The 23,174-nt window shown below is 47.2% G+C and overlaps 1 protein-coding gene across 4 annotated transcripts in view; it reads right to left on the minus strand.

Annotated features, from left to right (window-relative positions):
• Positions 1-23,174, minus strand: part of DRC7 (dynein regulatory complex subunit 7) — a 25,191-nt gene continuing 2,017 nt past the window's right edge. For 2 of the 4 annotated variants that reach the window (XM_044987535.1, XM_044987534.1), the window contains exons 2-18: positions 22,793-22,936; positions 22,069-22,243; positions 20,727-20,852; positions 19,236-19,430; positions 18,683-18,841; positions 17,108-17,326; positions 15,726-15,851; positions 14,190-14,262; positions 12,794-12,922; positions 11,683-11,811; positions 7,469-7,695; positions 5,888-6,103; positions 4,609-4,719; positions 2,675-2,785; positions 1,172-1,366; positions 541-680; positions 1-354 (exon numbers count right to left, since the gene is read on the minus strand). In XM_044987535.1, coding sequence (XP_044843470.1) covers positions 261-354; positions 541-680; positions 1,172-1,366; positions 2,675-2,785; positions 4,609-4,719; positions 5,888-6,103; positions 7,469-7,695; positions 11,683-11,811; positions 12,794-12,922; positions 14,190-14,262; positions 15,726-15,851; positions 17,108-17,326; positions 18,683-18,841; positions 19,236-19,430; positions 20,727-20,852; positions 22,069-22,243; positions 22,793-22,920 — 2,553 coding nt within the window. In that variant the 5' untranslated portion in view covers positions 22,921-22,936 and the 3' untranslated portion in view covers positions 1-260. Of the gene's footprint in view, positions 355-540; positions 681-1,171; positions 1,367-2,674; positions 2,786-4,608; positions 4,720-5,887; positions 6,104-7,468; positions 7,696-11,682; positions 11,812-12,793; positions 12,923-14,189; positions 14,263-15,725; positions 15,852-17,107; positions 17,327-18,682; positions 18,842-19,235; positions 19,431-20,726; positions 20,853-22,068; positions 22,244-22,792; positions 22,940-23,174 lie in introns of all 4 variants that reach the window. The other 2 variants (XM_044987532.1, XM_044987533.1) reach the window with 1 other exon arrangement.

Raw genomic sequence — 23,174 nt, forward strand, 5'->3', positions numbered from 1 at the left:
ATGAAAGTGTGGAAATGAAATATTAAAAAGAAGGTACTTCTGCTATTATACCCTCTACAGTGGAGGTCCCAGCAGCTCCTGGGAAAGCTGGAGAGAGGCACTGAGGGAAATTTGATCAGTCAGACCACAAATGGTTCATTGAACACAAGTAGGAAAAAGACGCCACATTTCTCTCCAGCAGCTCATACGGTTAGCTCAGCCAACTCTGTGCAGTTCCTGCACTGATTCCCAGTGACTGTTGTGAGGGAACAGGGTCTATATCAGACATTAAATTTGAGATACTCAGCCAGGCGAGGATCCTTGCACAATTTCTCTTCCAGTTCTATGTACTTCTGTGGCGCCATCTCTTTGTGCCTAAAATAAGGAGGAAATCAGAGGAAGAAACTGGATTGTATTAGATGATGATGATGAGATTAAGTGGAATATTTTCAGATGATGAAATTATCAATCAATTGAAATGCAAAGCCCCAGTGAATCTGTAGATCTCCCTTAAATCACTCCTGTCAGACTGCCACACATTCATTAAATACTTGTTATTACCTGTTAAGCCGTATTTCCAGAATGCGGATACAGAACATGGCATCAGAGCAGTAAGCTAGGTAGGCATCCTCATCCTCCAAGGTCATAGAGAGCTGGTTTTGCTGGTACCACTGTTGTTTCTTCTGCAACTCCTGTGTTTCCTGAGGGGAAGAAGGAATAAATCAGGGTATTAGGGGGAGTGAGAGAGAGAGATACAGAAATAGCGTATCAAGATTAAAGGAACCAAAGGAAGGAAAAGAACGTAGAAGAAGAAATGTAATAAGTGAGAAGCAATGAATGAGATGAGGACACATAGAACAAGTAAGCAAAATATGGAAAGCAAGGGAAGGAGAGAGAAACGTAGAAGTGCTGCCTCCTTGGAGATAACAGACATTGGGGGTCAAATTTTGCTCTGATAAAAGCTGGAACAAATCTACTGAATTTGGTCCTAGGGCTATTCTGCCCTTTGTTCTCCTTGGGTAAAGACAGAGAAACATGAGGGCATATATACTGCCTCCTCCTAGACAGGGATGTTGGAGGAGTGTTGCTTTTTCACCTGCTGTAAAATGAAGAGAGAACCCCACATGTTGCCCACTCCCAAGGCAAAGGAGACCAAACCAAAGGAGTGAACAAAGAGAAAGTGGGTGGGTACCGTCTCAAAGCGAGCTTGGATGAGGTTGGCCTTGTCAATGAGACGGTGCTTGAAATCACTCAGGCAATCTTCCTTGAGGCGTAGGGCTTGCCACTTGGACATCTTCTCTGTGCTGCCCATTTGAATCAGGAAGGGTGCCAGGTAATCTAGGTCCTGCTCCACTTGTCGCTGTCTCTCTTCTTGCATCAGACGCTCCTGGAGGGTAAGGGTGAGAAGAACTAGTGCCCCAAACATCCCTGTATAGGGCACTACCACAGCCAAGGGCAGACTAGCTGTCCCCCCGTGCCAGGGACATAACAGCTCACCAAGATCTGACCAGAGCTGCTTGCTTTTCACTGGCTGTTTCCTGTACCAACCATTTCCCACATAAAGCCCCAATCTGATTATTATTCTGTTACCTAGTTTTTGGCTGTGCTTTTTCAACAACTCTCCCCATTCCCCTAGAATACAGAGCTTGTCCCATACATGAAATGTCATCTCCTCTGGCGTGGGAAGAGCCCCACAAGGTACACTGTCATTCTGGGTTTGAAGTGGTTCAGAGTGGAGGGATGTGTTGCATTTGAAACCTTTCTGAGCGATGTTCACCTGGTTGAACCGGCTGACAAATGTTTGCTTCTGGACTGCTCGTCTCAATTTTCTGTTCAGTCCATAGGTGCTTGACACTTAAAACCTAGTACCTCTTTTTATTACCTTTCTCATCAAGAGAGCACCTACAGTATTGTTCCTGGAATTTATTGTTACAGTTGTGTCCAATACAAAATCTATACCAAAAAAACATCTTGTAGAGAACTGGAATTTGTAAACAAGCCACGTAACACCTCAGATAGCTAGACTGGAATATCCTTACATTTGTCCAGAAAACTCATATGGGTATTAATTCGTCAAGAGATATTCTGGGCCAAAATCAATATTGTTGTTATCAAAAAGACTAAGAACCGTGGAACCATCTATTCCAAACCTGGTACTCAGGGAAGAAGGTGATATTTTCACAACAAAATGAACCCTGGCCATGGAGCAGATTTGGATACAATTATCAAACTCCTCACACAGCTCCAACCACAATTAGTTTAATCATAATTAATTAGTTTATTTATTTAATTAAACAAAATAAAGTTGTAATTTTTTTGGACATGGTTCTTCCAGAAAGTCATAGGCACAAGGAGCCAGACCTTCCACTAATATAAATGGTTGTAGCTCCATGGAAATCAATGGAGGTATGACGATTTACACCAGCCAAGGATCTCACCTAGGGAGTTTTAGTGGTACTAGAATGGGCTCTGGAGATAGTCCCTGAGAAGGGAAGAATCTGAGCTGGATTTCTTTGTCCACTGCTAATGAACTCTGAATCCAACCCTGCTAAAAAAAACCTTGAACTGGGTCTTGCTGATCCACTCAAACAGAGTAGGCTTATCCCATGGTTCTTACTAAAACCTGCCTTTAGTACAAGAGATAGAAGGTGGGATGAAAAATTGTGTTCATTTGTTATTAGACACCACTGCTTACCATTGTCTCTCGCTGTTGTTTGCTCTTTTCATTCCTCTCTGTATCGTACATGGAAACTGTCAGTTTGCTGGCTGCTGCTTCTTCCTCCCGGATCTTGAGAATTTCTAGCACCTTCAGTGAAATCAGAAAATGAAAGACCCCCTGACATTTCCTCAAAGTATGAAGCCCTCCACTTGGCTGGTCTGCTTAAAAGAACATATGCAAGGCTCTGTGTGCAAGGACTGTAGTATGAGCTTGTATACATATTAGCTAGGGAGCAGCATGTATGTATTCATATGCTGAGGCTATATCAGCGTGACCAAAAGAATATCTAATAACAAGAACTATGTTGTCTACGATTTTCTACAGACTCTGATAGAATTACCAAATCTATTCACTCTTTTGGAGTCTAAACTCCCCACTGGCTCTAAAAATTGCAATGCTAGCTTTGGCATATTATATCCCACTGTATAACAGGACTCACTAATATAACCATACGCTAGCCTGCTGATGTGTCAAGACTGAAAGAGTCTAAAAAGTCATTTGCTGGAAACCACTTTATGCCCTTCACTGTTCTGCAATATGTACTTCTACAATCCATTTCATCTTAATAATTACTGTTAATACCTTGCATTTTCACAGCACCTATTATCCAAGGGTCTTAACCCCTTTACAAATATTTAATTAAAGAAGTCTCATATTTTAAAGATAGGGAAACTGAGGCACTAGGGTCTTAAATGACTTGTTCAAGGATACACAGCACGTCATTGGAAGAGCTGGTATTAGAACCCAGATATCTTGATTCCCAGTCTAACCACTAGAACTTACTGCCTCTCCTGTTCTCCCTCACTGTTTCCTCCTCTCCCATTTCCTCTTGTTCTACAAAATATGGTAATACCACTGCAATCCTAAGAAAAAATCTGTTTGTTATATATAGAATAAACAACACGTAAAATGTGAACAATGGGGTTATAGTTTCATTGAGGCATTCTGGTGACATTATGAACTGTGGAAGTGAAAGATGGGTGTCCAAAACCCATTGATGGAATTATAGACCCATAATCCAAGGACCTTATACTAGTATTTTGGTGGCCCTCTACTTTGCCACCCAACTGGCTCCACAATCCTCTTCATTCCCTAACCAACTGCTATAGGGCTTTCGTCAAAGCAGCTTTCTCACCCTCAGATGTAGTGGCCTTCTCTTCACATGCTGGAATGGCTGTGCTCACTCAATCCTCTCCAATCAGTGCCACGGGAATGGGTTTTGCTATACGCGGTTGCAATGTGTTACTCATTGCAATCCATCTATTTTAAAGTAATTCTTCCCTACAGATAACACAGTGGTAGGCACCTTGATACTATGGCCATTGGTACCTTAGAAGTGCTTAGCTAGCAACTAGATTTTAATCAATACAACGTATAGATTCAGACTCATAGACTTTAAGGTCAGAAGGGACCATTATGATCATCTAATCTGACCTCCTGCACAATGCAGGCCACAGAATCTCACCCACCCACTCCTGTAACAAACCTCTAACCTATGTCTGAGTTATTGAAGTCCTCAAATTGTGGTTTGAAGACCTCAAGCTTCTTGGGCTTCCTCTTCTTCCCTGCTCTGGTCAGCAGGCAAATGGCAGATGCGCTGCTAGATAGCCCAATACATACCCTTTCTGTTGCAGATCTTTGCTCTTAAATTATTCCCTTCCATAGCATGTGGAACAAGAACTGAGCATGACTCTTCATAAACATTCCAAAGAATGATCTCCACAGAACAAAGGCAAGTCATGATTTGTATATTCTGGGTGGGGACCAGCACTGTGTCATTAGAACTTCGATCACTGTTTAGATACTGGATAATATTTGAACATATGGCATGACATGAAGAGATGGTTACTTGAACCTGGCTCCAGACTCCTATCATACTTTGACATTAGCAAGGAGATTTCCCCCATCACCTCTGTTTCAGACTCCCAGACTTGATGCCTCAACTGCTTTTCTGCTTCCGTTAGCTTCAGCATCATTTCGTACAGATGCAGCAGCTTCTTGTTTTTCACAAAAGACCCCACCTAAAGACAAAAACACCAGTGTTGGATGTCAGAGTCTTCCAGACATGTGGGACCAAATCCTCAGCTGGTATAAATTGGCATAGTGCCACTGACTTCAATAGAGCTGTATTGATTTACACCATCTGAGAATCTGGCCCATGGTTAACAGTTAATTTAGCTCCATCTAGGTGTTGAATCTAACACTTCACTGAGCCAGAAAGTGTATTGTTCACCTCTTTGCTGCTGCTGTGTGGCTAGAAGCAGCTTTCTGCACACTTGAGGTCACAGGGCAGCAGCCTCAGTTACAGTCTGCATGCTCTTTTCAATGTGACAAAAAATTACAACCGTTTTAAAAAGCATTCAGGTGGCAGAAAAAAACCTAAACTTGGGCAAACTAATGGCTGGAGAGTTTAGGACAGATGGCAACATCGCACAGTAAGTCCATGGGAGACATGGAGCTAGAACCCAGGTGGGTATTCCTGACGTCTCGTCCCCTGCTTTAGTCGCTCCCCTGAGAGAGAAATGCAGAGAGATTTCAGCTTTCCCTTCATGAACGGCCAGCTTTGAGCCTCAGAACTACAGAAATTGGGTCTCCCCAAATCTCAGTTAGTCCTCCAGCTAGGGCCGGCTCTGGCTTTTTTGCCACCCCAAACAAAAAAACCAAAAAACCTGCACGGGGGCCCAAGCAGCAAAGGGGGAGGGGAAACAAACCTGCCAGCCATCCGAAGCAGCGAAGTGGGGGGGCAGGAAACCTGCCAGCCGGAGCAATGGGGGGGGGCAGAGGAGTGCACACCCCAGCTAGCGGGGTGGGGGGAGAGAGAAGGGGGGTGGCCAGGGCTTCCTTAAGCAGGGCGCTTGCCATGCAGCCCCTCCCGCCGCGCCTCGCCTCCTGCTGGGAGGGCTCCGCGCCGCTCCGGTGGGTGGGCAGAGAAGGACACAGGCTGCCGTGTGGGACTTGCTACAGACCTGGCACCGCTCCCAGCAGCTCCCCTCCTCCGCACCGCCGCCCCCTACAGGGCGGCAGGAGCAGCAAACCAAAAAAAAAACAACAGCAGGGGCGGCGGAAGCGGCGAAGCGCCAAAAAAAAAAAAGGATTGGGCGGAAATGCCACCCCTTGGAATCTGCCGCCCCAAGCACGAGCTTGCTTGGCTGGTGCCTGGAGCCGGCCCTGGTCATACTCGCGCCGTACCTGATAGCTGACACACATGTCTGAGGTCATGATGATCTTGTTTCCTTTATTATCCACATCCTTCCGTTTGATGAATTCCTTCTTTGAGGCAGTGATGTAATCGTCCTTGCAATGATACGTCAGCATAATCCGCTCCTCCACGATCATAAAGATGCGCTCTGCTACATCTTCATCAGCTGGCTTTTCTGGGTTCCTATGGAACTGCTCCTTGATTTGCTAGGGAGGATCGGGAAAAGAGATATTACCCAGTCAGAATCAAACATACGGCCTAGAAAAATGACAAGGTTTGGGGGGATTTGGATGAAACAGGTGGGAAACAGAGATCCCAGGTGAAAATTGGGCTGCATTCCAAATCCAAGATCTATAACATGATAAAGATTTTGGAAGAAGTAATTATGTCCAGACTAGGACTGTGACGTCATCACTCAATGCTAGGAGCAGGGTCCTACTGTTCTCGCCTGTGACTGCAGTGTGACGGAGAAGGAGCAGAGTCAGAGCTGCTCAGTGCAACAAGCAGAGTTGCTGCTTATGGGAGCAGGTTATACCCCGCAAGCACAAGACTAGAGTTGCACCATCCACTCCATGAGGCATTATGCCTTGGAGAGACCCAGTGCCTCCCAGAGCTCCCCACATGCAGGGGGGGAAAGGATGCACCTTTGAGCACCTGTCCAAGAACCAGCCATGCTCTGGCCCTATATTAACAGGTGGGATGTGTGACCCAGGCTTCAGGGGGTCAGATGTGGGTTTGCCCCCTCCCCCATTATCAGATTTGGTTTTGAGGACAGGCAGGGAGATGGCGGCTCAGTATGGGGAGCACAGGGTTCACCCCAACTGAAAGAGCTGACTTCAGCAGAGGATGGAAGGACTAGGTCATGGAATGCCAAGTGGGAGAGAGGATGCACTGGAGGGGACACCCCAGGTACAGATCTCATGCATCTCCATCTTACAAGCTCTCTGCCGCAGGGAAACAAGGTAGGCTCATGGTCCTAGCAGCAAGGGCTGGTTTTGAGGTCTTCTTGTAATAAGCAGGACCAACTATTTTGGAGAGGGTCATTATTATGGCTCTAATTCAAGAAAGCACTGAAGCACATGCTTAACTTTAAGTACATGCATAATATCCTTCAATGGATTGGGATGCTTTCCTGAATTAGGGCTTATATGACTCCCTGCTAATGACATGGTGCAAATCAGAGTGCTGGTGTCATTATGCAGAGCTATGGGCATATTTCACAATGAACCTGGCTAGTGTGGGGCTTGAACATGGAAACAAGACCAGTGGAGTATTTTGGGGGACCTTGTGAACATTTTTTGTCCAAGTTCATAGCTAAATCTTTTGTCTGGCACAAAAGACTTAGTTTCATTTTGGTTGCTCAGTGGAATTGGCCAACTGGAGTTGCTCATGACAATAGGTCACAGGGTGGGGTTTCTGGGTCAGACTAGCCCATATGAAGGGCTCCCCTCTCTCGTTTGGAGTTTTGCTTGGCTATGCCAAGTGAAAATGTATCTGAATCTTCTCACAAAATTGGTATGTTCTGCACAGCTCTAATATCGGTAATGCCCAATATTTCCCTCTTCTTGTACCACTATGGGCCGGGCGTTCAATTCAGTATTAACAAGGAGCTTCTGTGCTCTTTTTGTTCTTTTGCCAAACATCGTGTGCCGGTAGTGCAGGAAATCTGACCGCCCTTCAAAGTATTCCGTCATCTCTTTGGCATTTTCAACCCGTTTCTGAAGGCCATCTACTCGCGTCTCGCCGTAAAACTCCATGCTGCGCTCAGTCTCCGGCTCCATCGTCTTGTAGGTGTGTGCTAGGAAAGCCAGAGATGCTGCGTAAATCTTAAAATGTAAGAATGACAGCGACGATGAATACAGACTTGCAAAATATTACTAGGCATGAGCAAGTAGCATCTCTCGTGACAAGATTTGCTTTGTGATTGCCCCACCAGCCATCACAAAGCCTGAATGTCCCACGCACCTGTGCAGGAGAGTGAGAGAATGTGAAAAGCCCTGTACTCTTCTGCACCAGCACCCTGTGGATAGCAGCCCTGAAGGACAGCAGCATGCATAGGGCCACTGCATCCTCCCACACAGTGGGCTGGGCGTAGGTGGAGCCTTGATTGCACCCCTGGAGGCCTCCATGTGTGCAGCTGCCTGGGAGGTACATGCTGCACTGGGTTTATGGCTGTTACAGGGTATGTCTGCCCCAGAGCAGGGGAAACCTAGGAGGCAAATTGTGACTTTGAGACTGGCCTGACAGGATAGTTCTACCAGTTAAACCAGTATAATTATACTGCTTTAGTTAAACCAGGGTTTCTCAAACAGGGGTCGCTGCTTCTGTAGGGAAAGCCCCTGGTGGGCCGGGCCGGTGTGTTTACCTGCCCCGTCCGCAGGTCCGGCCAATCGCGGCTCCCACTGGCCGCGGATCGCTGCTCTGGGCCAATGGGAGCTGCTGGAAGCAGCGGTCAGTAAGTCCCTCGGCCCATGCCACTTCCAGCAGCTCCCATTGGCCTGGAGCAGCAATCCACGGCCAGTGGGAGCCACGATCGGCCGGACCTGCAGATGGGGCAGGTAAACACATCGGCCCGGCCTGCTAGGGGCCTTCCCTACAGTAGTGGCGACCCCTGTTGAGAAACCGTGAGTTAAACCAGTAGTTAGATGGGCATAACTCCCATGTGGCTGTTTTCAGGTTAGCTAAAACCCCTTCCAAAGCAATATAAAGTAAACAGGGGGGAAAAAACAACTATTCTTATTCTGGAATGTGTGTCCACATAGGGAGTTCCATTGGAATAACTATCTTGGTTTAAATTCACCCCTTGGTTTATACTGATTTAACTTCCACATTTAAACAAGTCCTGAGTAACAATCTGGTTCCTGATCTGCCCCCGGGGCAGGGCAACAATGCAAAACTGTCCCTCATGGGGCTTGTAGCAAATTGATCCGGTAGTGAGGGGTGGAGGAGTAAAGCCTGTGCATGAGCTGATAAATTTTCCTCGTTTTGTAAAGCGGTAATGACACTTGGCGTGTTTACAGGACCTTTTATCCCAAAAGACTTAAGAGCTCTTTGCAAACATTAAATAAACATCCAGCCAAGCATTCAGAGGAAAGGTAGGAAACTCTATTATGAACCCTAGTTCTGAGAGGGCTGGGGTGTAGCCCATGCTGACCCCACGTAACACTAGAGATGTAAATACCGTTAAAAAAGTTAACTGTTTAACCGAGGGCTGTCGATTAATCACAGTTAACTCATGCGATTAAAAAAAAAATTAATCGCAATTAATCGCAGTTTTAATCGCACTGTTAAACAATAAAATATCAATTGAAATTTATTAAATATTTTGGATGTTTTTCTACATTTTCATACATTGTATTCTGTGTTGTAATTGAAATCAAACTGTATATTATTTTTATTAGAAATATTTGCACTGTAAAAACGATAAACAAAAGAAATAGTATTTTTCCATTCACCTCATACAAGTACTGTAGTGCAATCTCCTTGTCATGAAAGTGCAACTTACAAATGTAGATTTTTTTTTTGTTAAATAACTGCACTCAAGAAAAAAACCCCACCCCAACGTAAAACTTTAGAGCCTACAAGATCAATCAGCCCTACTTCTTGTTCAGTCAATTGCTAAGAGAAACAAGTTTGTTTACATTTACAGGAGACAATGCTGCCTGCTTCTTATTTGCAATGTCACCAAAAAGTGAGACCAGGCGTTCACATGGAACATTTGTAGCCGGCATTGCAAGGTATTTATGTGCCAGATATGCTAAACATTCGTATGCCCCTTCATGCTATGGCCGCCGTTCCAGAGGACATGACTCCATACTCATTTAAAAGATAATGCGTTAATTAAATTTGTGACTAAACTCCTTAGAGGAGACTTATATGTCTCCTGCTCTGTGTTTTACCCACATTTTGCCATATATTTCATGTTATAGCAGTCTTGGATGATGACCCAGCACATGTTGTTCATTTTAAGAACACTTTCCCTACAGATCTGACAAAACGTAAAGAAGGTCCCAATGTGAGATTTCTAAAGATAGCTACAGCACTCAACCCAAGGTTTAAGAATCTGAAGTGCCTTTCAAAATCTGAGAGGGACAAGATGCAGCACTTGCTTTCAGAAGTCTTAAAAGAGCAATACTCTGATGAGCAAACTACAGAACCCGAACCACCAAAAAAGAAAATCAGCCTTCTGCTGGTAGCATCTGACTCAGATAATGAAAATGAGCATGCGTCGATCTGCACTGCTTTGGACTGTTATCAAGCAGAACCCATCATTAGCATGGACGCATATCCCCTGGAATGGTGGTTGAAGCATTAAGGGACAAATGAATCTTTAGCGCATCTGGCATGTAAATATCTTGCAACGCCAGCTACAACAGTGCCATGAGAACGCCTGGTCTCACTTTCAGGTGACATTGCAAACAGAAGCCGGCAGCATTATCTCCTGCAAATGTAAACAAACTTGTTTGAGCGATTGGCTTGATCAAGAAGTAAGGCTGAGTGAACGGGTAGGCTCTAAAATTTTACATTGTTTTATTTTTGAATGCAGTTTTTTTTGTACATAATTCTACATTTGTAAGTTCAACTTTCACGATAAAGAGTTTGCACTACAGACTTGTATTAGGTGAATTGAAAAAAAATTTTTTTTACAGTGCAAATACTTGTAATCAAAAATTAATATAAAGTGAGCACTGTGCATTTTGTAGTCTGTGTTATAATTGAAATCAATATATTTGACAAATGTAGAAAACATCCAAAATATTTAAATAAATGGTATTCTGTGATTGTTTAACAGTCTGATTAATTGCGATTAATTTTTTTAATTGCTTGACAGCCCTAGTTTAAACGATTAAAAATATTTCATTTCAACGGTTAACCGTCTGGGACCAATCCAGCCGGCGTGGCTGGGGCTGATCCAGCTGGGTGGCGCGGCTGGGATCGCTCTGGCCGGGCGGCACCACCCTGGTCGAGCAGTGTGATTCGGGCTGCTCCCGCTGGTGCAGAGCCACTGGGGTCGGCAGCCTGGCTGGCACGGGGCAGGCCTGGGGGTTAGTTGTAAAACTAATCCTTATTGGTTCACCAGTTAATATTTTACATCCCTATGTAACGCTGTGCTGGGGGGCTTCTGGGGTCAGCACTGACTGCAAGGGGAGAGTTATTTCTGTTAAAACCTTCTTGGGTGAGATCTTTGTCCCAGCTCCGATCCCTTTAAGCCAGGTAAAAGGGCTGGAGCAGCATAAAGGAGCTTGGTTCTGCCTGGGGAAGGATTCTCCCCAGGTTGGAGCTGCAGAAGACAACCCAGGCTGCCTTCTGAGCACCCTTCACACTCCTCCATATAAGGATGTGCTGGGAGTGGGAGGGGCGTGTCAGAGGTGAGATTGCAGCATGCAGTGCTGTAGCGATTTCAGGCAGCCCTGGGGCCCATAGGAGAGCCAGAGGAAGCTGCTATATCTTAGATAGGACCCAGGTCTGTCTAAGTTTCATTGGGGACCTCTCCAGACCCAGGATACCTCAGGTTCAGGAAGGTGCACACACCTTAGCACCCTCTCCCCTGGGCTGCAAGTTGTGAATTTCACCTCTTCAGTTTCTTGTGTTGTAACCAGTGCTTACAAAGGCTCTAGAATGAAACCTTGAACCTTGCTTGGTGGAGGATTTTTTGTTGTTGCTGAAACAGGTGACTGTGTCCAGTAGTTTACAGTCCCATGATTGGCCTTTTTGCCAAACCTAGGAGGAATGGTCACTGGGTCGCAGAGTGTGCACAGCCCCTGATGGGGCTGAGTTTGTGTACCTTTGAGACCTTGGATGTGTCCCGGGCTGAAGTACTCTGTCGTCACCTCTGTTTTTTTATTCAGTTCTCTCATGTTCATCATGTCCTCTCTGTTTTCGAACCACTCCTTCACCTCCAGCACTCTGATACCTAGCAGGAGAAAAACCCCATGGCACAACCATGTGGCCCCTTGAAAATCCTAGACATCAGACATTCCATGGTGATGGCAACACAGGAGGTAGGGGAGAGAAAATCGGGCAACTTGTGTTAAAGGAGGATGCTGGGGAAAGGAGGTTGTTTGTCCAGTTAGGGGCTTACACTCTGCTTCCTGGACCATCTGCTTATGGACATGACTTAGAAATAAAGAAAGGTCTTTAGTTAAGCATAACACACACTGTCCCCTTCATTTTCATAGAGATTTAGCTGCGTGACTCCCCTTCGCATCAGTGGAAGACAGGGCGATCAGTTAGCACTATCCTGCCGTTTCTCTATAGGAGAAAACTATAGGCAACTCCTGCTCACAATTCAGGACTTGATCCTGAGAGGTGCTGAGCGCTCTAGCCCAATCCTGCAAAGCATTTAAGCAAGTGCTTAATGTCAAGCAGGGGAGTGGAAAGGATTACTAACGTGCTTTAAACAAAGCACATGCTTAAGTGCTTTGTTGGATCAGGCCAAACTGCTCAGTGCCTGGATGGATCAAGCCATCAAGCAGCATGGTGACTGCACTGCTTTCTGGGAACCGTACAGCTCAGTGACCTGCCGTCCGGCTTGTGACCCATGATGCCTCCCAAACCCGACAAAGCCCTTGAGAGTAGCCCTGAATCAGACCCAGAGGTACGAAAAAGTGATCAGTGATACCGACCAGCATCGCAGTTACGTCTTAGGACAGATTTATAGACTCCAGTAAGAGTCCCCAGCGGTGCTGGAAGCCTTAGGATTTGTAGGGGAGCGAACAGGGCAACAGGAAGAAGGGGTTGAGGGAGCAGAAGAGGAGAAGCAAGAAGTGTGAAAGGAGGGGGAGAAGGGATAGGAGATACATTGGCACCTCTCTATCCTATTCTTTCCCCCACGGCACCCCACCCATTTGTGTATTGTCTCAATGGACTCGTGCTGATCATTCATCTCCCCTTACATTCCGGGTCCTCATAGACGGTGAGGCGTTTGACCAGCCCGTTGCTATTCAGGTACGGTGCCCATTTCTCCAGCTTTGCGTTCTTGTACTGGATCACCTTCTTCCCTTGGGGACAGCGGGTCTCAAATTCTGCAGAGGGCAAGGAGAAGGATTTAGCTGCAAGAGCTGAGAACACAGGAACAGAGTTGCTTGTGTTTAGCAGCTGCTGCCAACACTAAAAGGAATTCACATGGAGAAATAAAGGACTCGGGAGAAACGATTTGTTCCTTTGTCACATTCAGCTGCCTGAGAATGTATTAACATCCTTACTGTGGAGAAGGAACGTTGTTCCTGATACTCTCCGTGGCTGTAGGAAGGTGATGCTCTTTTGGGGTGGGGGGGGGTCAATCTGGTGGGGTGATTAGCCCCCTCTGCTGACTTCAGTGAATGTTGAGAGCACATAGGAGCTCACAGGACTGGGCCTGATCCAGCTGTCTCTGGGAGCTGAATCGGGTCTTGAATTTTCATCGTCACGACATACTGCAAGGGATTGTATGGATGGGTATTGTCCTTTAACATCTGTGTATCTTCTGCTAGTGATGATTAAATCAAAGTAGAAAAGAAAGACACAGCCTTGGGGGTGTGGCTGCCAGAGGGGATTAGCAATGGGGTGAGGAACCTTTCACTTCTCTCTGACTGGTCAGACTATGGGCAGTACCTTCTGAATTACCGCCTGAATTTCCCATTTACAAATAATTTAACTAGAGGCCGCTCTTGAATAAAGTTCTTACCAAATATAAAATATTTTCCTCTTATAGCATCTTCTGTCCAAGGATTTCAAAGTACATTAAAGAATTAAGCTTCACAATACACTGTGAAGTAGGCTATTAATTCTGTTTTACAGATAGGGAAACTGAGGCACAGAAAAATTAAGGGACTTGCCTGAAGTCACACAGTGAGTCAATGGTAAAACTAGGAATAGAACCTAGATCCCCTTGCTCCCAAACCTGCGCTTTAACCACTAGACACGTATAATGATTAATGACACTTTGTTCTGCTATAGCACATATGCGTTAATGCATCGACTGCCATGTAACATGGATAATACCAGGAAAGATATCCTGGCAGGCAGAATTCACCCAGGTAACAGGCAAAGGAAGAAAACAGGTCCTGTGTCCACAGTGGGGGCAGAGGTTCCCAATTTAGGATGAGATAATAGGTTCTGGGAGAACCCATGGGCACAAAACACAGCTGTGTAATTAAATAATAATGGGTATCCGAATTATTGTGTATCCTGATTTATTGCTATTTCATTGCTTGACTTTGTCCAGTATGTTACAAATAATCGTTGCAATACACAAAATTGTATCTGTTGCCATCAGAAGAATATGCAACGTGGTAAAGGAAGCACAAATACCTTTCCGAGATATTTGAATCGGGTCCACCCAGGATGCTGGCATGTCAAAACCTTTCTCCTCTTCCTCCTTATCCTATCAAGACAGAGCAGGGGTTTCCATGAGGCGAGCAGTGCCCTGAGCAAAGCTGGCAGTGCTCTCCTGCCATGACAGGAGGCACATTTGTCTCTGGAAATACTTGTTATGTTAGACTGTGGTTCATGCAGGTTATACACTTTCCCAGGCCACACAGTGGTACGGTAAGGGATGGTTTCTTTGAGTTATACACACTGCTGAGGATACAGTCATGCAGCAAAGCATGGTTTATAAAGTCACAGTTCCATGAGACCCATGAGATATTTATGCATGTGACCAGTATCAGAGAGGTAGCCGTGTTAGTCTGGATCTATAAAAGCAGCAAAGAGTCCTGTGGCACCTTATAGACTAACAGACGTATTGGAGCATGAGCTTTCGTGGGTGAATACCCACTTTGTCAAACGCACCCACGAAAGCTTATGCTCCAATACGTCTATCAGGTGCCACAGGACTCTTTGTCGCTTTACGCATGTGAGTATTTGCATCCAAAAGCTCACCCTAAAAATCATACAGGTTGTTTAGTCAATAAAGTCTCAGAGCCAGTGGGACATTTCTGAGCATATAATTTTGCAGAGTGGGTGCTATTTTATGCTTCACAACTAATTGCTCTTGGATTTTTCCACTGTAACTGCGTGGCTGTTCCATTGAAAGGAACACTGCTATGTTCACTCCGTCCAGAAGTCCCTCACACATTGCCACTAACAGAACCCAGCCATGGCCTAAAGGACTCCACTTTCTTTTAGTTTAAGATCACGCTGACTGTGGAGAAGCTCAGGACTGATTGAATATGGCAGTGCTCATTAGAACCAATGACTTGCTTGTTTATTTCATAGAATCTGAGAAAGGCACTCACATACCATGGTGATGGGCATGGTATGAACAGATTAGATAAAGGGAGAGAATGTACTGATGTCATCCCTACGCTATCACACTGTGTCCTTCATACTAAGATGTTGTTCCTCTCAACACACAGTATTTTCTTTTGTGAATATTATAAAAACACATTATTTCCACGTTCCTGCAGCCCCAGGGAGACGAGACGCAGGTAGAAGGTGTCCTGAAAAGTTTTATACTTGAATTTGATTTTTAAAAAGCAGTTTCATCTTGGGCAGGCCGTGAATATGGGTCCCATCTATCGGTTCTCCCAGCAATCAAAGCTCGGCAGGCGCAGTAACACATCGGTGACCACTTGGGATGTCAGTGGTGCCACTATGTAGCTAATCATGGTCAGAGGGAATTACACAGTAACAGCAGTGCTTGAGTTCAGAGCCTCCTGCTCCACAAAGCACAGGTCGCCTCCCCATCACTTGAGCTGAAGGAGAATGTCTACCAGCCCTATAGGACTGAGGCAGTGAAGCACCTCTGATTCTATCCAGCAGGGGGCAGAGGCCCACATACACATAGGCCCCGTTCATTACAACATCACTCCCCTCTATCAAGAAGTAGAAACATAGGAAACTTACAAAATCATCCAAGTCCTCATCAGCTAACTCCTCTTCTTCCTCCTCCGGAAGCAACAGAAGGGGCTTGTCAGTCCCCAGCAGCATGAACTCCCACCGCACTGGGTCCCCGAGGTCAAAGGTGAGATCCTAAGCAGGACAGAACAACTCGGGTGACCAGATGTCCCAATTTTATAGGGGCAGTCCTGATATTTGGGGCTTTTTCTTATATAGGCTCCTAGTACCCCCCACCCTCTGTCCCGATTTTTCACACTTGCTGTCTGGTCACCCTAAGAACAACTAGGGTTGGCCATAAAGGTGTCTTCAGCTTACGGTGCTAATACCAAGAAACATATGACCTGCCACAGAGCACTCAACTGCATGTGACTCTCACTCAGTAGCAGACGTTCGGAACCATGTGGAGTTCTAAGGATTTCAGTGGGACATTACATCTATCCTTAGTGAGGGACTTACTGAATTCTGGGAGGTGGGCAGGGACAAGCCCGCCCACGTATAAAGACCCCTCCCCCAACCTTTGGGGAGGAGCCACTGGACGCGGGACTAAAGTGAAGACGGGGGAGAACTAAGGATTAACAGGGTCGGGAGTGGGGCTCATAGGTTCAAAACTAGGGCTCCAAAGGGGGACACCGAGCAGAGAACCCTGGATGGTGCCCAGTGCTCCTCAAAGCTGCCTAGGGAGCCAGCAGACGCCGTCCAGTGGAACTCTGCCCGGATGCGTGCGATCAGGGAGGAACAAAAAAAGGCTCCACAGTTGCAGGGCACCTCCCGGTCCAACATCCTCCTCTCGGTATTGTACATGGCCACTTTGGCAGCTTGTCAGAAGCCCAAGGGCTGCACCTGTCCACTAAAGGCCCTGGACGCAGTTCAACGCTGCACCAGTGCAGGGACTGAGCGGAAGCAGCTGGGGGTTCCTGGTGTCAATTGGAGTATTCCCAAGGGCTGCTCTAACGTATGCACTGGCTGTCGTGGCCCCACGGCTTTGCTGCAGCTGGGGAATAGCAAGGGTGTAGAAACATGTCTCCTCCCTGACGTGACTCTGGAACTCCCCCTGTATGGGGCCCTTGTTGAGGGAGGGGACATGCAGCCAGCTCTGCTGGCTGGGGATATTCCCCAGGGATGGGCTGCACTGGTAGCTTTGCAGGCACATCCCACCGGCCTGGTCAAAGAGCAGTGGTGAATTGGGCCCCTGCCTACACCCTGGCTCAGATGCTGGTGTCAGGGGCAGCTGCTCTGACTTCTGGACTTAACGCCAGTGTAAGCAGAGCTAAGGGGGAGGGATGGCAAGGGAAAGGTGAGCAGCCACGTGGGTCTCCATTGTCCCCAGGCCACCGAATCCAACTGCTCGCTCTCCCGCAGGGCAGGCACCATTCCAAAGGGGGAGTTACCTTGCAGCCATTCCAGCAATCCTGCATGTTGACCCAGTAGTTCTTGTGGTTCCAGATGCTTTCGATGCCGAGGAAATGGTCGTCGGTGGTGCTGTAGCTGTGTGCTGTGAAGGGATTGATGAAGAAGCTCTCCGGCACCTCCCGCTTCCCCGACAACACCAGAACCCAGGCGTGGACACGTAACCCGTACAAAGGGTCCGGCTTCGGCTTTTCCGCTTCCTGCAGAACAGAGTAATGATCTGCAGTTATAATCCAACACAACAACAACTGTGCTTGGTCCTTCTCTGGTACCGTTCTGCCAAGGCTCTCCAGGCGCCACACTGATTAATGAACCCTCACGGCCCCCGCTGTGAAGTAGGTAAGTATCATTAGCCCCGTTCTATAGTAGGGAAATTGAGGCACCAAGCGGGGAAATGGTGTGTCCCCAAGGTCACTCAGTGGGTCACGGAAACAACCAGCAATGGAACCAGGAGTTCTGGCCACATCCCCTCTTTATAACAGCTGGAATTCTTTCCAGTTAATCAGCTTGCTAAATGCCAGACCGCTATTTACTGTTATGGGTAAAATGAAAAAAAGAAAACCAAAGCTGGCCAGTAACCAGTTCCTTCGTTTAAGCAGCTTGTGTGTTTATACAGTGTACGTCTGTGTGGACAATCTGCTCTCTGCTGAGCTGTGTCCCCCCTCCCCCAGGCCTTGTCTCTACAGCAGTCAGAATGCACTAGGTCAGTCGTGGCACTAGTGTCAGTGAGGTAGCTCTGAGCCAGGGACAGAGCATGAGGCTGGGAATCAGGGACTCCTTGAACCCAGCTCCTCAAGGCATGAAAATCAGCAAAGCTCTATGGAAGTCAACGGAGCTATGATAATTTACACCAGCTGAGGAGCTAACCCCTGACTTTTGTTCCCCATCCGCCACTCTGCGTGTGCCCCTTTGCAAGCTCCTTAGGGTTAAATTTTCAAAAGCGGCCACCATTTTTTGCCTGCCTCAGTTTTGGGTTGTCCAACTTGAGATGTTTAGGGCCTGATTTTCAGTGGCTCTGAGCCTCCACTATTACTTCCAGTAGATGCCAATGGAAACTGCAGGTGTTCATCATCTCAAAAAATCAGTGGATACTTTTTGAAAATCTAGGGCCCAATGGCACTGTGCCTCAGTTTCCCCATTCACACAACTGGGCTAATATTACTCATCTGCCTTGGAGGGGGTCGTGAAGATTAACTTAACATCTGAAAATCTGGGAGGTGTAAGGGATTGTATATTGACACATATTTCAGGGCTACCTCATGCTGCCTTTTCCCAGGCTAAATGCTCGCTGATAAACACAGTGACTTACCGGCCCACTGAAGTCAGTGAGGGCTGAGGGTTTCTCACAGCTCAATGAAGGGTGATTTAGTTGGGGTTGGTCCTGCTTTGAGCAAGAGGTGGGACTAGATGACCTCCTGAGGTCCCTTCCAACCCTGATCTTCTATGATTCTACGATGGGAGGTGGCTAGCAACTTGATGAGTTGGTCACTAGCTGTGTCAGGGATCTTGCTGCTGAGACTTCGGAGTAAGATGGAAACACATGAAAATTTACTCACCATGACCCTCTCCTCTTCCTCCTTCTGCTTCTTCTTCTGTGCGGCTTCAGTATCGGCTTCCTTCTTGGCCACCTGCTGGAGCTCAAACTTGCTGCGCAGGTCCCGTGGGGGCTTGACTGCGTACTTCTTGATCTTCTCCTTCATGGGCTCTTTCAGGACCTGCAACCACAAGAGCAGAGGGCTACAGAGCCTTATTTAACCCAATAGGGATGTAAGGGAGCCCACAGGATAGGCAGGTCACAGGCACCCCTTGGTGCTCAGCTCCCTTAACATTCTGTGAGTTAGTACTTCATGGATCTGGGGTTCAGTAAACTCTGAGAGCCCAAACAGGCCTCTTCAGTGAAAGAGTGACCTAGAAAAGAGCTCAGCAGATCACCCAGGCGTAGAGAAGATCAGATACATAGACCTTGCCCTTGGTTCAGAACATTTACACTGGAGCCCCCAGTCGGAACCAGAGTCACAGACCTGTGGGGCGCCAGTCACATTCAGTATGCCTGGCCCTTCTTGCAGCATTGTGACTGACTCGCCAGAACCAGTGAGCTGGGTTCCTCACCTCCTCTGACTTCTCCAGCAGTGGACACACCTCCCTGGTCTCGTCCATCATGCAGATCTCCCGGGTGGCGTAACCGTTCACACAGTAGGCATCGTAGCCCGCACCGATCAGCAGGGAGCACAGGAGCACGCTGAAGCCAAAGCAATTCCCCCTTTGGTACTTCAGGATGGTGGTCGGGGAGGGGAGGTAACTGGGCTTTAAAGAGCAAACACGTTTCCTTGTTTAAAGTCTTATTCCCGTCTTCTTGGTCTTTTTATCTCCACCCTCGAATCCCCTCCTTCTCCAGAAACAAAGCACAGGCTCTCAGACGCACTGAGGTTCTCTGGGCCAAGCGCTGCAAAACTACAATGGGATTCGCATGTAGATAGCTGAGGAGAGAACGGAGCCCTCTGGTTCACACTTCCCCTGTTAGCTTATTCCCTGTATCTATGGTCCCTGCATGTGAAATAACTCTGCCTGAGTTCACTGTTTCCCCAGAGTTCTCTCCTTTGTGGAGTCCTTTGCTAGGAAGCCATGTGGGCTAATGGATGGCACAGAAGGCTAGCAGCCAGGAGACCTGGAGTCTAATCCCAGCTTTGACACTTGCTGTGCAACCGTGGGCAGGTTGCTTCACCCCTATGTGCCTCAGTTTCCCCATACATTAAATGGAGATAATGATACGTTCTATGAGATCTGTCAGTGCAACGAGCTAGAGAAGTGTCAGGATTTGATTGCTGAATCCCACACCAATTTGAACTTAGGGCCACTCTTCAGCAAGTATAAATCAGCGTGGCGCCACTGCAATCAGTGGGGCTGCGCTGATCCTCACCAGCTAAGGATCTGATCCTTCATCTCTAACCGTGTTACCAGTCCCCCTCTTCGGTCTGGAAGCCTCTGTCAGGGCACCCCAAAGTCTCCTGTGGCGCTCAGACAACATCCCACCAAGGTGCCTCATAACAGGTCACCGAGCCCTACCAGCTTCTGTCCCTGCACATGCTACTCCTCTCCAAGGCGAGCGGCCTCCCGGTCCTTGGAAGGGAAGCCTGATGCTTTAGCATGCAATGAGCCACCAGCTGATCTCCGTGGTACATGCCCACTTCAGTGGAGCTACTCTGCTTTTACATGGCTGTGGGTGTGGGTAAGGCCAGGATCAGGCCCAGTAGGCTAGATGGAGGCTTGCGGGCACTGTGCACATTGGTTTGGGAGGCCCAGAGTCTCCACTCAGCACTTGGGAAATGATCATGCCTGTAACATGGTCGTGTGCCCAAATAATGCACAGGGCTCGTTGAAGTCAATGGGAGTTTTGCCTGAGTAAGGAGGGAGAAAGGGTTCTTAACAGGCCCTCTTGGGGAGGGGGCTCCTGGAGGGGTCAAGGGCAAGACTCGTCATAGCCCCATAACCCGGGTTGTGCCAGTGTGATACCGTGATGAGAAACCCATTGCTGTTAATGATGTGGGATCCCAATGCGCCAAGGGAGGCAACTGGAAGACTCAAGCAAGTGCCATTTCTTACCGGCGTGATGGGGGACAAGAGGGGCTCCATGGTGAGATAGTCAGAGACGAACTGGGCACAGCCGTCCCAATTGTACAGCTCCGGGTACGGCTGCAGGGTCGGGCGCACTGTGGTGCTCACAAATTTCTGCAGCAAGAGGATGTTGGTTAGCGACTACGCGGTGTGGAATCCATCAGAAAGCGGCGTGACAGGGAGGGACTCCGGGGCCAGCTGGCCAGAGCTAATGTACAACTCCTCTCTAAAATACAGCACACGTTTGGTCAACTTTCTTGCTCTATTATGGACTCCTTCTGAGATGGGAAATATAGTGGGCAGAGAGGCCGTCTCACCACAGCTTCTGAAATACACCTCTGTCTGTCCTCTGCCTTTGTCACATCCTGGCTGGACTACAGCAATGGGATATACCCGGACATGAAGGCTTCAGCACCTGGGTAACTGCAACTAGGACCGAGTGCTGCAGCGCCCGACCGCCAGCAACCAGGGCAGTGACGTCAATGGGAGTTGAGTTCAAGATGCCCATTGCAGGATGGGCCCTTCCCCGCTATCTTCTAATCTCAGGGAAGCCTCACACCTATCATTACACATCCGGCAGATGCGGTTCATAGAAGGCTTGTAGGTTTCCAGCTTCCACATGTTGTGCCTGGCATGTTGTCAGTAAAAATTTTGAATGCTGAATCCACCCATCCTGAACTTGGGGGAGACAGGCCCAGAACTGGATGCTAGCTCTGCAGCTCAGGCCTGTCCCTGTAATGGGCCCAAACAGGACCCATATTTTAACACCCAATATCTGGAGAGGTTCAGACTAAGATCCAAATCTGGATCTAAACTTTGTGCCTCAGACCGAGCTCGAGGGCTGAGCATATTGTGGGTCTTCGGAGTTGATCTCTTAGACTCAGGTATTTTTTTTAGTTTGATTCACTTCTTTTTTCTGTTCCCCAAATGTACTGTATGCTGAGTGTACAGTCAGTGCGATGGGTATACAGTCGGTGTGTATAACTGCTGTGTGAAGTGTGAAGTTGGTATGGTGGAACTACAACTGGTAGGATGGGTGTATAACTGGGGTGCTCAGTGCATACCTGGGCACTGACTGTACAATTGGTGGGTTTTCAGTACTGGTTGTGTCTATTGCAAGGGAGCACACGGGACTGGCCCTTGGACAATACTACTGCTAAAATATGTTTGCAGTAAAAAATACATGCACATGAATAAAAAGATAATCAGCATAGAAAGAAAGAAAGAAAGAAGTGACTGTGCAGAATTGTACATAGTCCATATCATATGCTATCAAAGGAAAACAAACCCAGATTGTCCCCAACACCCCTATCTCCAGATGTTCCTTTACCTCCACTCCACACTCATTTAATGGGTGGAGGAAGAGTGGCTGGCGATCCGGGCAGAGATGCGCATACTGTCGATGGAAATTGTCAGCTAGTTGCAGCAGCATCTGCTCCTTGGCAGAATTCGTCTTGTAGGAGGCTGGTATCTGGGAGGTGTCAATGGAACTCCAGTCAAATTCACTTCATGCGGTGGGAGGAGGCAAACAGAGATGGATAATGAACATAGTGAGATTCAGATGTCTGAAGAAACACTAGGGTCTCTCTTCTATTATTTCCCAGCAGTTGGTGCAAATTAAATAACTAATTAAACAACTAAGCTGCTCCCAGTGATGGCAAGTGACCTGCACAGCCCAGTGGGCCTGTAAGTATCTTCCTATGATCTCCGTATACCTGATCCAATGGGGAACACACGAAAAATGCAATTTAGAGAGCCAGAGCACGGCTTGTGCCATGAAGCATGAGGGTTTACCTCCCTTCCAAAACACCTGGTCTTTTTAGTCCTTACTCTGGTAACTCTGGAGATTTCCATTATCCATATAAATGGATTTTTTTTTATCATGCTAAGCAATTGGCCTTGGTGCTATCTTGTGGCATGGAGTTCCATAAACTAGCTGTGCATTGGTGAGAATGGATTTCATCTTAGCTGTTTCAGAAATGCAGTCTGTCATGTATTCTTGTCTATCTGTCTGTCTCTCTCTCTCACCCACACACACACAGATTCCTACTTACGGTACAACATTTGGGATATGGACTTGGATCTTTGACAGCTTCTCTTCCAGGTCTTGGAGTTCATTACTAATCACAAAGACTTTCTTTTCTTCTTCCTCCTCTTCCCCATGCTCTCTCAGGACCTCCATCCTGCTCCCTCATGGGCTGCTGGGAGAGAAGCACTCACAGGTTATTTTAAAAGGGTAAGAAAGGGCAACAGAGACACATTTTTATTCTCTGCCTACGGATTTGTTTGGAATGAGGAAAGCGGAGTTGGCTGGGAGTGGGTTCCCTCTTAGGGAAAAATGTGGTATAGGGCGTAATTTTAATCCCTATTGGTCTGCTGACTACTGATTAGTGTGAGATGTGGCTGGCGGAGTGGGGAAGCAGAAGGGCTGCTGCT

The sequence above is a fragment of the Mauremys mutica genome, chromosome 14, assembly GCF_020497125.1.
Source record: "Mauremys mutica isolate MM-2020 ecotype Southern chromosome 14, ASM2049712v1, whole genome shotgun sequence".
In the NCBI taxonomy this organism is placed as follows: domain Eukaryota; kingdom Metazoa; phylum Chordata; order Testudines; family Geoemydidae; genus Mauremys; species Mauremys mutica.